This window comes from Aptenodytes patagonicus, chromosome 2 (assembly GCF_965638725.1).
Source record: "Aptenodytes patagonicus chromosome 2, bAptPat1.pri.cur, whole genome shotgun sequence".
Classification (NCBI taxonomy): domain Eukaryota; kingdom Metazoa; phylum Chordata; class Aves; order Sphenisciformes; family Spheniscidae; genus Aptenodytes; species Aptenodytes patagonicus.
In genome coordinates this window covers 145,936,993-145,949,259 of record NC_134950.1, presented here as the reverse complement: position 1 = coordinate 145,949,259, position 12,267 = coordinate 145,936,993, and the positions used below count along the sequence as shown (strand labels likewise).

The window sequence follows — 12,267 nt, the reverse complement described above, 5'->3', positions numbered from 1 at the left end:
TTAATTAAATCTTTTTTCATCCTTTTTTTCTGTGAACTTCTGAAATTAATGCACTTCTAAATGACAGGCACCTTTTTTTTTTTGGTGTTGATAAAACAAAAATGCCGTAGAACTCCTTTGTATTTAATTTCTTCTGCTCATTCAACTGAGTTTTGTGAGCGTACTCTGACAAAGCCAAACTACATTCTCTTATCAAATTCCTTAGATAGGTATGCAGAACAATGTCTAAGTTCATTATATATCTGATGGTACTCTGTCTTCTCTTGAGATAAAATGTGTCATTTTTGATCATTTCTTTCTTATCACAAAAACTGCTGTGGCTGAGACATTTTCAAACCTCTGGTGTTTTAGTGGTGTCAGATATGACTTATCTCACGTGATAGAAAAGCTAATGCCAATTTGTTCACTGAACTCTGACAACTTCAATTACATCTCTTTAAAAAAAAAAAAAGGCAGGAGTAAATACCACAACATGTGATCTTCGCAGACTTCTTCATTGTTCATAGCTTTTTGGTGGGGATGTGCACTCTATTTAACCTGGGAATGCCCTCTCAACTTCCAATCTGTTAAGTACTCATTGTGAACAGCATCTGATACGGTGGAAATAACTACTGGAATTTGTACTGTCTCAAATTTTTGAAGTGCTGTTAATGATGTTTCTAGTTCAGTACTTTTTGTTTCAACAGCCAGTCCCTGTTTGGGGCTGTGTTCTCTGTGAATCCAAGTCTGGAAAACAAGATTGGTCAGCAGTGCATGATTGATATGCATGAGGACCAGACCTGTGTTTCTCAGACTGTTTATGCAAGGACCACTGTTACTTAATTTCCTCTGATACGGAACTAAGTGCTCACAGAGGTTTTACTTTGTCTACATTGATAACAAATGGAAACATCTTTAGTTTTCCTATATTCTCAAGCCAGGGTAAAATCCATTTTAATACTGACTCAAGACTATAGATTTATACTGATAAAGTACTTTCATATTGAAAATAGTTTGATATTGAAAAAATACTACTTAGATTCTGTGGGTTTAGTAAGAAGAAACCTGTGAGATAGGTGTGTGTGTCCAACTGAGAAAGTTTAGACATTGTATGACTGATGTCCTGTCTTTTGGAACCATCGGTATCCGACATGACAGAACACACCTTACCATGGAAATCTGGGATACCCATTTAGTACCTTCTGTCACTCAGTAAAAATGTTTTTTGTGTTCTGTGGACAGGTGTTTCTGAAAGGACTGATGTGAATCTTCTGAAGCCAATACCATTACAGGATCTCAGTTTAGTTTGTGCAGCCCTCAAGGAAATTCACTGTTTTTTCCTACGTCTTTAGCTTTGTGCTCACTTCTGCATCATTCCAAGATGGTGCCATTTCTTACAGCCATAATATCATTCATAAAGCTAAAATAGAGCTCCCCCTCAGATTCCTAGATAAACTACTTCACTATGAAGCCATTTTTAAAAGCATACAAGACATATTCTCAAGGTAGTGTCCCAGATTCTCTGTTAAAAAGATCATTAATTGTTCTATGCTACTTTAAAAATTGCGTATTAATAGTAAAGAAATTAAATTGTTTCTTAGATGTCAGCTGTTACAGGGCTTTTGGGAGTGATTCAGGTGCTAAACATGGACACCTACGGCCAGTTTCAGTGCCTTATGCTGTTGGAGGCATCTGTATTATACCTGACCTACAGGAGACCCATGATCTTACAGAAACTGGTTGGAGGTCAGAGAAATGTCTTGAGGCACCTAAAATGGCACCTGGCACCTGACTTTATTTGAAATGTCTTACTTCTCCTGTGTTTATTATTTTTCCTTGGCTTTGGAGTTCCTGTTTGCTCCAGAGGTCTTGCACTGAAAAAAAATTAAGAGCTGTATTTGGTCTTGTGCTATCCTTCCTGTAACTTGTTCACCATAGAAGAATAGCAAGGACAGGAGTAGAAGTTGTCAGGTGCCGAGTATCTAACATGCGTGTGCATTCATGTGAGAATACTATAGTGACTTCACCATGCAAAAAATTCAAATTGTCCTTTATTGTCTATTAAATCTGCCCCAAATTTGATGTTCTACAGGCCTCATTGATGGCTATGCAGATGAAAAAGCATTTCTGGAAAAACAACTCCAGGAAAAAATAGATGTAATTGACCATCTTGAGCAAGAGCTACTGTGTACAGGTAACAAATTGCAGGAGTTAGAGGCTGAACAGCAGCAGATCCAGGAAGAAAAGGAGTTACTCTCCAGACAGAAGGATGCCATGAGAGCAGATGCGGGGCCAGTAGAGCAGCGTATGTATTCCTCACGATCTTTCTATGAGATTTTTTTATACTTTCAAGTAAAATAATAAGTAATCTTGGTGAAGGTTTTTTCCCCCCTCTTTGTAATCATTAATAAAAATGTGATAGGGCAAAATGTGATATTTTCATACCTGATGTCTAATGTTAGCATGATAGCTTTTCTTGATATTTAAACAAAAAATGACTGAATTTTCCGATGTGCTGAGCAATCACAATTGTTCTTTAAGCCAGCAAAAGCTGAATACCTCTGAAAATCTGCTTTTATTTATATTATCGCTGGAGATGGAATATCTTGAAGTTAGCACCTATGGATAAAAGTACTCGTCTAAATAGTTTCCAAACAGAGTTTTAGAGGGACTAGCAAGCATACCTACCAGAACATGATTGAACTACACTTGATGGCCATACTTATTTTAGACACAGAAGATATACTTTTCTAACAAATTCCTCTTTTGGGGAAGAGTGGCACAAAAGTTGCATGATAAAGAAAGCCTGTTATCTACCAGTAATGAAAACTTTCAGCACTGATGGTGAAAATTCCAGATAAATACCATGTGAATGTAATCTAACTAACTGCTTACTCAAAAAAAGCATTTACCTTCATGAAGTAAATGTCTTTTAATTCTTCCTTAAACTAGTAACTTAAATTAATATTTTATGTTTGAGAGGGGAAGAAAATTAGAACAGTGGTGTTTTAAGAAGTACTGATCTTTCAAGGATTGCAGTGCTTACATTGTAAATAGCAGGATGAAATTACCATTTTATTTACTTTCTAAAAGTTTATGGCAATTTATAATGTTGCTATTTTTATAAATTACACATCTTGGTGTGTATGTGCAATTTCCTGTGTCCACTCTGTGTAACAATGAAATTTTAAGAACGACCTGTTGCTTCCTACTTTATAGTAAAGAAGATCCTTGTCTATGATTCCGGTTTAGTTATTTGTTATATGTTTTAGGTTTCTAACTATTTCAAAGTTATTTTTATGTATAACAACTGTAAGGATAAACAATTCTATAAATATTTGTAGGTACTTACATCATGCATACCAGAATAACTTACCACATTCCCTAAGTTATCTCAACAACTTTGTCATTAAATGCCAAATCTATCTTTGGCTTCATTTTCTCTTACATTGTTGCACCACAAGAAAACTATAGCTGGCATGTGAATTACTTTGCTTCTTTTTTTGTTTTCTCTCTCTCTATTCTCCTAGGCCTAGTAGATGCTGCAGTCGATGCAGCTTCCCAAGCAGGTGTGTTTGTATGTTGCATGGCCAATCTGTAATTGGGTGGAAGACTTACACGTACTGACATTGTTAATCAGGATTATTGGGCTTTTGGCTTACTGACATTACTTGTAACTCTTACTGGCCTGCAGCTTTGATGTTGTATTTCATACTCAGTTTTACATTTCACTAACATTTCTTATAATTTCTAAACGTAATAAGCAAATTCATGAATAACCATCATCTTATTCACCTATGAATTACAGCTACTTAGATGGTATTGGAGGGATATTTTTGTAGTGTTTTTTTTCTTTTTATTTCCAAATACAGTTGAGACATTCATTATGATAACTAAACACTGTATTATATTTATATATAATGGTTACCTAGAAATGAGAATTGGTTAAATATGATGTAAGATGATGGTGCCTAAAGGATCTTTCTTCTATAGTGAAAGTAAATTGTATTGTTTCTGTCTGAATATCAATCATGTTTTAAAGATTCACCAAATGTAATTGCACTTTACAGTTTGGGTTTTACCTCAAGGGACTCGTACGGTTAGTTACTATGTACTTCAATGGGCTGTGGCTTAAGAGTCTTAATAGAGTGGTTTGGGGCTTTACTATATATGCTTGCCAGCCTTTCCATGAGGACTCAAAATTGGGTATTCATGCAGTCACTGATTTTACAAAGCTCCAGTTACAGGTCAGTAATTTCCCTTTCTGTCTGCCCGGCAACGTCGCTAAGTCTTTCAATATTTCTTTCAGATTATTTATATGTATCACATTAAATGATGAAGACTGGGAGTGGATTGATTTTACTGACACTGGGGATGAGAAGAGGGTTGGGTTTTCTGTATTTCATTGTTAATCCCTGTGCTGACTCTAGCTGTAGTTTGAACCCATGCATTTTCTTTTCAATTATACAAGGACCTTTTAATTTATATGAAACTTAAACAGGGAAGTGATCTGATACAACTTCGCTAACAGTCCTCTGAAGACCAACTAAAGGATAGTAATTTTAATATGAATTTGCTTTAGTGGTTATCTTGATTATTTCTCAGAAGAAAATATATTTTCTAAAAATGAAAAATAGTAAAAACCCAAACCAGTTCACATCCTTCTGCAGAGTACAGCATGGATACCTTGGGGAGTGGTTTTGCTTCATAACATTACTAACTATTCATATCTAAAAGTAGTGTGTGATGCTTTTATTATAACCAGAATTGCTGGAGGAAACAGAAAAGCTAATGAAAGAAAAAATTGAAGTACAGCGTCAAGCTGAAAAGGAGTATGATGACCTTCAGAAGCAAGTGAAAGTCTTGGAAATAGACTTGGAAGAACAGGTCAATCGTTTCATAGAGCTAGAGCAAGAAAAAAATGCGGAACTAATGGACTTAAGGCAGCAAAACCAGGCTTTGGAGAAGCAACTCGAGAAAACAAGAAAATTTCTAGATGTAAGTATGGTAAAAGGCTAGTTTCATGAAGGTGGGTGGGCACCTGTACTGAGGTTCGGTTCAGCAGGAAATGCTATTTTGAGCAAACGTAAAGAAGCACACGATAGTAACAGTGTTAGAGGTTCCAGCCCAAGAATTTAATTAACATTTTAAAAGTTGAAAATTCGTTTGAGATGCTTGCTTAGGACTGCTCTGTATTTCTAAGTATAACTTAGTAGGCTTCTTAAATGTTTAAAATAATGGGAAACTTCTACAATTAATGAGGAAACAAATTTCTGTGACCTTCATTTTTAACAGTTTGTGGAATTTCCATGTTTTTCAATAAAGTCTGTTAGAATTAGTCTGAAGTCTGTGCAAGGTCCTGCACCTGGGTCAGGGCAACCCCCAGTATCAATATAGGCTGGGGAATTAAGGGTTTGAGAGCAGCCCTGCCGAGAAGGACTTGGGGGTACTGGTGGATGAAAAGCTGGACATGAGCCAGCAATGTGCGCTCGCAGCCCAGAAAGCCAGTCGTATCCTGGGCTGCATCAAAAGCACAGCCAGCAGGTCAAGGGAGGTGATTCTGCCCCTCTACTCTGCTCTGGTGAGACCCCACCTGGCATACTGCGTCCAGCTCTGGAGCCCTCAGCAGAAGAAAGACGTGGATCTGTTGGAGCGGGTCCAGAAGAGGGCCACGAAAATGGTCAGGGGAATGGAACACCTCTCCTATGAAGAAAGGCTGAGAGAGTTGGGGTTGTTCAGCCTGGAGAGGAGAAGACTTTGGGGAGACTTTATTGCAGCCTATCAGTACTTAAAGGGGGCTTATAAAAAAGATGGCGGCAAACTTTTTAGCAGGGCCTGTTGCGACACGACAAGGGGGAATGGCTTTAAACTAAAGGGGGGTAGATTTAGACTAGATAGAAGGAAGAAATGTTTTACGCTGAGGGTGGTGAAGCACTGGCACAGGTTGCCCAGAGAGGTGGTGGATGCCCCATCCCTGGAACCATTCCAGGTCAGGTTGGACGGGGCTCTGAGCAACCTGATCTAGTTGACGATGTCCCTGCCCACGGCAGGGGGGTTGGACTAGATGACCTTTAGAGGTCCCTTCCAACGCAAAGTATTCTATGATTCTATGAATTAAGTAGTCAGCTTTATTTGTACTTGGAAATTGAAAGAATAATTTCTCTAAGTTTCTTTTATAGTCTTCCTTCATAGTATCCAAGAATCTACCTCCAAATATTAAGCTACACCTTCCAGCCAGTTATATTATATGTGGTTTTGTCCCCATTCACAGTGGCAGCTGCCTCTATTGTACCCAACTTCTTCCTGCCTCAGACTGTCTCTGCAATTTTGTTTTAGACTCTACCCAATTTTCAGCGAACTCCATCTTCCCTGCCTCCTTCTTTTCCCATTTTATTCTTATTAAGTGTCCTATGCTGCTATTGGGAGAAAACTATTATTTCTGTGCCTTCTCAATTAACTCTCTAGCTGATAGCAGTAGGGTGGAATAATTTTTTACATAATAAATATAACACCCTGTGGCACCTTCTCTGCGTTACCTATTACTAAGCAGTATTAAAGGAGAGATCTTTCCAGATACTTCTTAGCACAAATAGATTTGCTTTATTTCATTTTCTACAGTTACAAGATTACTTTTCTCACTGAAACTAGTGCGTTGTAATAGGACAAGGTTCAGAAGTAAAAATTCCTATTACAAGTCCCATAGTCATAAATGCATTATGGTTTGGGATTATCAATAGCTTGAACTGGAGAGTTACAGGCTACTGAGATGAGTAGCTGTTTGTAATAGCAGCATTAGAATTCTGCTAGCAGGTGAGGTTTTAAAATCTGCAACTTGTAAAGGTTGAGGTTTTTTTCTTGTTTCCTGAATTTTTGCAAAATATTTTGTTGCTAGACAGAAGCATTCCTCTTTGTATCAGATACTTCAGCTAGTTTATTTTAATGCATCTTATAAGGCTTGTCTGCTTTACAAAGTGGCATTTAAAGGTGATGCTTCACTGGATGCTACCAGTTGCACATTATTTCCTATATAAAGATGTACTTCCCAAATGTCAGACTGGGATATAACAACTGAAACTGGTCAAAAGTAAAATTTAAGTGCAAAATTCAAGCAATTTTATTTTTTTTTTTTCCTGTTGGCTCCTCGTCAATATTAACATGGAGTTAATTTCTATTCTTAAGTTCTATTTATGCTACATATATTGAAGACAAACATTAGGAAAGAAAAACATAAAAACATAAAATACTGGCTTATTACCATTTGGCAATAGAAGAAACAAAACTGTCATTTTTGTAAAATAATACTGGATGTATCTATGCTGTCCTAATTTTTTAATAAAAAAAATGTGAATTTCATTGCCCCGAATGATGAAACAAGTTGTTGTTAACGGGAGCTGCAAGAGGTTCTGCTACCTTAAAAATACTGACATACTGTTACCAGCCTCACATTAACAGAAATAAGAAGTAATAATATATTTAATTTAGATAGTTTTTAAATCAAATGGTGTGTCCACATAATTTCTTAACTTTCAGGAGCAAGCAATTGACCGAGAGCATGAGAGAGACGTATTCCAGCAAGAGATACAGAAGCTGGAACAACAGCTTAAGATTCCACAAAGGAGTCAGCCTGTCAATGAACATCAAACCAGAGAGGTAACGCATTTTATTACTTGTACTCAAGGAATATAAATGACAAGTTGACAGCTGTTAAGATATTGTAATGAAGCTATTTTATGGTGTACCTAACCTGCATCCATTTACAAGCCAGGAAAGTAAATCCCCTTAGATGAAGGGTAAGGTGTTGGGGGAAAGTGGTGAAACTGTGTTTTGGGGGTATTTTAGGCTGGTTGGTTGTTTGGTTTTAGTAGTAGACATATGGAGACTTCATAACTTTCAAAAAGGCTCTTTCATATAACTTAATTTAGAAAATCCACTGTTTTCAAAAAGCCTGTGGAAACATTCAGGACTACTTTAGCAATTTCACATGTTCTTACTTTGTTTTGTGACATCCTGTTTATAGCACAGGCACACAACTGAAGGATTTGAGTTACCAAGGTTTAGCGCCTGAGATGTAGTAGCACTCTCTGGGTACACTTGAATCTCTCCAGTGAAAGTCTGTCTCCACTGAAACAAATTTAGTGACTGTAGAACAGCAGCTCAAGGGAGTCACAGCAAACTCTTAGACCCAGCAAAATCAAGAAAAGAGGCAGCAGTGCAAATGCTATATATTATGAAGCTTTTGCATGTTTTGTTTGATGACCTGTTAGTCAATTAAATTGCATTTTATTTTTTGTGGGTTTTCTTGTGTCCTGCTTTTTGAGCAAGGCTGATATTTTTGCATGATTTTCTTGCCTGATTTTCAGTATTAAAATGCCCCTTATTAGGTTGCACTGCGATTTTCAAGTCAAAGTTCTTACTGAGGTAGTTCAGTTGCTGTAATTAAATTCTTAAATATTAGCAATATTTAGTATTCTATATTATATAGTTTAGGACCATAGTAATAGGACATAAGTTGGTATATGTGAGATGTAAGTTGTCAAAATATTTATTTACTTATAATTCTCAGATTTAGAGGTGTATTTTATGGGGGTTTTTTATATATTTTAATACAAAGGTTTGTAAGAAATCTTAACAGTCAAAGTATTCAGTCAGTACTATGTGATATGGCTGTCATCAGCCTCTGTGAACAATGAATCTTCTGGAATTAGCTGGGTATGTGTTAACCGACACATATGGAGCAATTCTGCATCTATTTCCTTCTATTGCAAAGTGTGTGCGCGCTCCTTTCCTGTTGACATGTTCCACAGATGGGGGAGACTTTTTAGCACGATTCGTTTTCCTGAATCCAGGATGTTCATTTTGAGTTCATTTCGTTATGTGTCTGTTTATAGCTTGGGGCGTGGGTAGCGTGTGAATTCATGGTTAAAATTCTCACATTTAAAAAAAAAAAATTCTCCCAAGAAAAAAATTTCAAATTTGATAGCATAATAAAAATTGCCCTAATTCTCTGTACAGAATCTGTATGTAAAAATTGTCTTGATTTATATGCACATATACACATATATGTATACTCTTAAGTTGGCAGATATGCTACAATGGCAATTTAAAGCATGCTGTAAAATGAAAGACATCTGTAACTGATTAAAATTTTGAGGTTTGTATTAGATGCTTTTAAATCAGAATTTTTTTAGTGGGTAGAAGGATAGACAATAAGATAATGTCTGCAGGCACCACAGGTGTAGCAGCTATTTTAGTGCTGGGTGGTGTTGAATGTCATACATTACAAGTTATAGACAGAATTTTCAATAGTGTATTAGATTTACATTTAATTTTTATCAAATGAGGCACATAGTCTTACTATATAGTATATTTTGATGTCACAGTGTTACTTGGAGTATTTCATAAATATACATTTTATCATTATTTCTCATGCTTTTCTGAGATAGCTGCTTTATTTTTTCATAGTTGCACATTTTTTGAAATGCTCTTCTGCTTTGCATGAATGCCGTGAGCATTTTCTGTTGATAACTTCATTTCTTTTTTACTGTTGTTTCAGCTTATGCTGTCAACTTATTCCAGGGAGGGTTGTCGTAAAGAGTTTGCTCTAGACTTGATTTTTCTTTTTCCATTTCTCTCTCAGGACTTTTCTGTGGTCACTTCAGACTTTGATGTTACTCATGGATGGATAACGTCAATAATACCATCCTGTCAGCTTTATGTTCTGGTCCTCTTCTCTCCTATCTATTGAAATGCTTTGAGTCTTCTACCTTTTGGCTACATCGTAACTTCTTAATTGTAAATACTGAAATCAGTTTCTTGAGTGGGACAAACATTACTTTCCATGTCTCTTGCTCGATTGCTTAGTTTAACTCAGGTCTTAACTCGGTGCATCAGGCCTAATACCATGGATTTGTTACACATCTTTCTTACCTGTAATTTTGATTAATAATTTCTGAAATACTGCTAGAACTGGGATCATTCCCATCTCTGCTACTTCAGTTACTCTTTTAATATGTCATTTCTGAGCTGCAAACATCTGATCTACTGAGATTCAGAATGCTTTATTTGGATGCTTTGTCCCCTGTAGAAAGTGAAATTATATCATCCATCACATCTGTTTGATCCCATTTAACAAACCCAGCAAGAAAACAAAACTTCCTGTTTCTTGAGATTGAAGTATAACAATTCTCTTCAATGTTAAAGACCCAGTGAGTTTTAGGAGATGTCTGTATGTCACTAATCAACTCCTTAGATTTTTAGAACTATGATATTCCTCAAAGATGCAAATAGCATCTTGACCTTAGGGTCAAGACATTCCATCCGTAGATGTTAAAGGTATCTTTTTAGTGGGCTGCATAGGGATGCCACGCTACTTGCTTTTAACTGACTAGAGAGTCTGAAGGCTTCAGAAGGACAGGGTCAGTTCTAGAGAGTAGGTGATATAGCACAGAACATACAGCTTCTTAAAAAATGCTGTTTGCATTTGTTGGATGTAGCACTACAGTATCCTAACTTTACATTCTGTTTCACCTGAAGAGTAGGAGTTCCGTTACGAGAAAGAGGGATATTTTTTTCTCTGTCAAAAATGAGTGCTGTTGCTATTGCTAGCAAACCCTTCCAGTCTAGTACAGTATATTCATCATCTTGCCATATTGTCACCAGGTTGAACAGTTAACAAATCATCTAAAAGAAAAAACAGACAAATGCAGTGAGCTTTTGCTCTCTAAGGAGCAACTTCAGAGAGATATACAAGAACGAAATGAAGAAATTGAGAAACTAGAATGCAGGATAAGAGAACTGGAACAAGCCTTAATCGTCAGTGCAGACAACTTGCAAAAGGTATTGCTTGGTCTAAAATTATCATGTATTTACTACTTTCTTATTTCTTGAGAGCAAAACAATATATCTTTTTAATTTGTTTATTATTAATATTATTTCTGTTTAAAGGTGGAGGAAAGGAAACAGTTTGGCACCATCATAGTAAAGGGAGAATTACCTCTTGAAGTACAACTGCAAGCTGAACGAGAAGCTGTGGACAGAAAGGAAAAGGAGGTAAAATACTTGTGAAATGTTTCATGTTTCTGCTGATATTTTGGTTTGTCACTTTTTGCTTTCTATTGAGTTTAGTGAACTATGCAGATGAAATTTTTTAGCAGATCAGAGAGACACCAGTCCAGATCCCTTTGAAATTCTCTTGTGAGCCATGATAATTGTTACTGTCTAAAGTTAATGCTTATGACTTACAAGGGTGTTTCTGGGCAAAATTAATCCCAATTAAGAAAAACTTCATAGTGATTTCAGCTGATTTTTAGTGGGTTTTAAAATTCCATTCAATTTAAGGACTCAGAATGTCACTGAGTACACATTCTTTTGTTTCTGCATACCAAACCAGTTTACTATAGACGTTGCACTTGCAAATTATGACATTTAATTTTTGGTATGACTGTCTACTTTTCCACCACTTGTTTTGGAAACATAGGTCACGAACCTTGAGGAACAACTGGAGCAGTTTCGAGAGGAGCTAGAAAATAAAAATGAAGAAGTTCAACAATTGCACATGCAACTAGAAATTCAGCGAAAGGAGTCCACTACACACTTGCAAGAACTTGAACAAGAGAACAAATTATTTAAGGTAATTGTGTAACAGAGAAGCCTAGAGCTTTATTCTCCCTCCTCCCCAGAAATAAATTCTTGGAAAAAAACAAGATGCCACATTCTTTCTCAAGCACTCTGCAGTTCAACTTGCAAAAAACACTAAAAGGCTCATATAATTACTTCTTATTCCATGCAATTTGTTTATTTTAATTCCTATGCCTTAAATACTCATACAAGAATATGCAGAAAACGTTATGTACAACTGTAACATGGTTTTGGGTGGGGTTTTTTTGGTAGGATGAAATGGAAATACTGGGACTAGCTATCCAGAAATCTGAAGATGCCACCATAAAGGACCATCATTTAGTGGCTGGGAGGCTCGCTCGCATCATGCAAGAAAAGGAGCAGGAAATAGATCATCTTCATGAACAAATTGCAAAACTGCAACAGCAACTTGAAGTCACAACTGACAACAAAGTACATCCTTTTGAAATCTTTTTCAGAGTCCTACTTTGTGTTGCTAGCTGTTTAAAGAAAAAAAAACCTGCCGCCCCCCCCACCAATTACATTATCTCCTATTGCTGCCTTAATTTAAAAATACAAATGCTTCAGTTTCAAGCAGTGCTTTAACCCTAATCCTTTTTTCCTTTTTTGTCTCGTTTTTTATGAAGAATACTTTTTGCTTGCTTTTCTTTT

At 36.4% G+C, this 12,267-nt stretch overlaps 1 protein-coding gene across 11 annotated transcripts in view; it reads left to right on the top strand.

Moving 5' to 3' along the window:
- Positions 1-12,267, top strand: part of AKAP9 (A-kinase anchoring protein 9) — a 120,473-nt gene that overhangs the window by 84,074 nt on the left and 24,132 nt on the right. For 7 of the 11 annotated variants that reach the window (XM_076331534.1, XM_076331540.1, XM_076331542.1 and 4 more), the window contains 8 exons: positions 2,072-2,284; positions 3,510-3,548; positions 4,745-4,977; positions 7,510-7,629; positions 10,639-10,815; positions 10,924-11,028; positions 11,456-11,608; positions 11,869-12,048. In XM_076331534.1, the coding sequence (XP_076187649.1) occupies positions 2,072-2,284; positions 3,510-3,548; positions 4,745-4,977; positions 7,510-7,629; positions 10,639-10,815; positions 10,924-11,028; positions 11,456-11,608; positions 11,869-12,048 (1,220 nt within the window). The remainder of the gene's footprint in view (positions 1-2,071; positions 2,285-3,509; positions 3,549-4,744; positions 4,978-7,509; positions 7,630-10,638; positions 10,816-10,923; positions 11,029-11,455; positions 11,609-11,868; positions 12,049-12,267) is intronic. The other 4 variants (XM_076331541.1, XM_076331543.1, XM_076331538.1 and 1 more) reach the window with 2 other exon arrangements.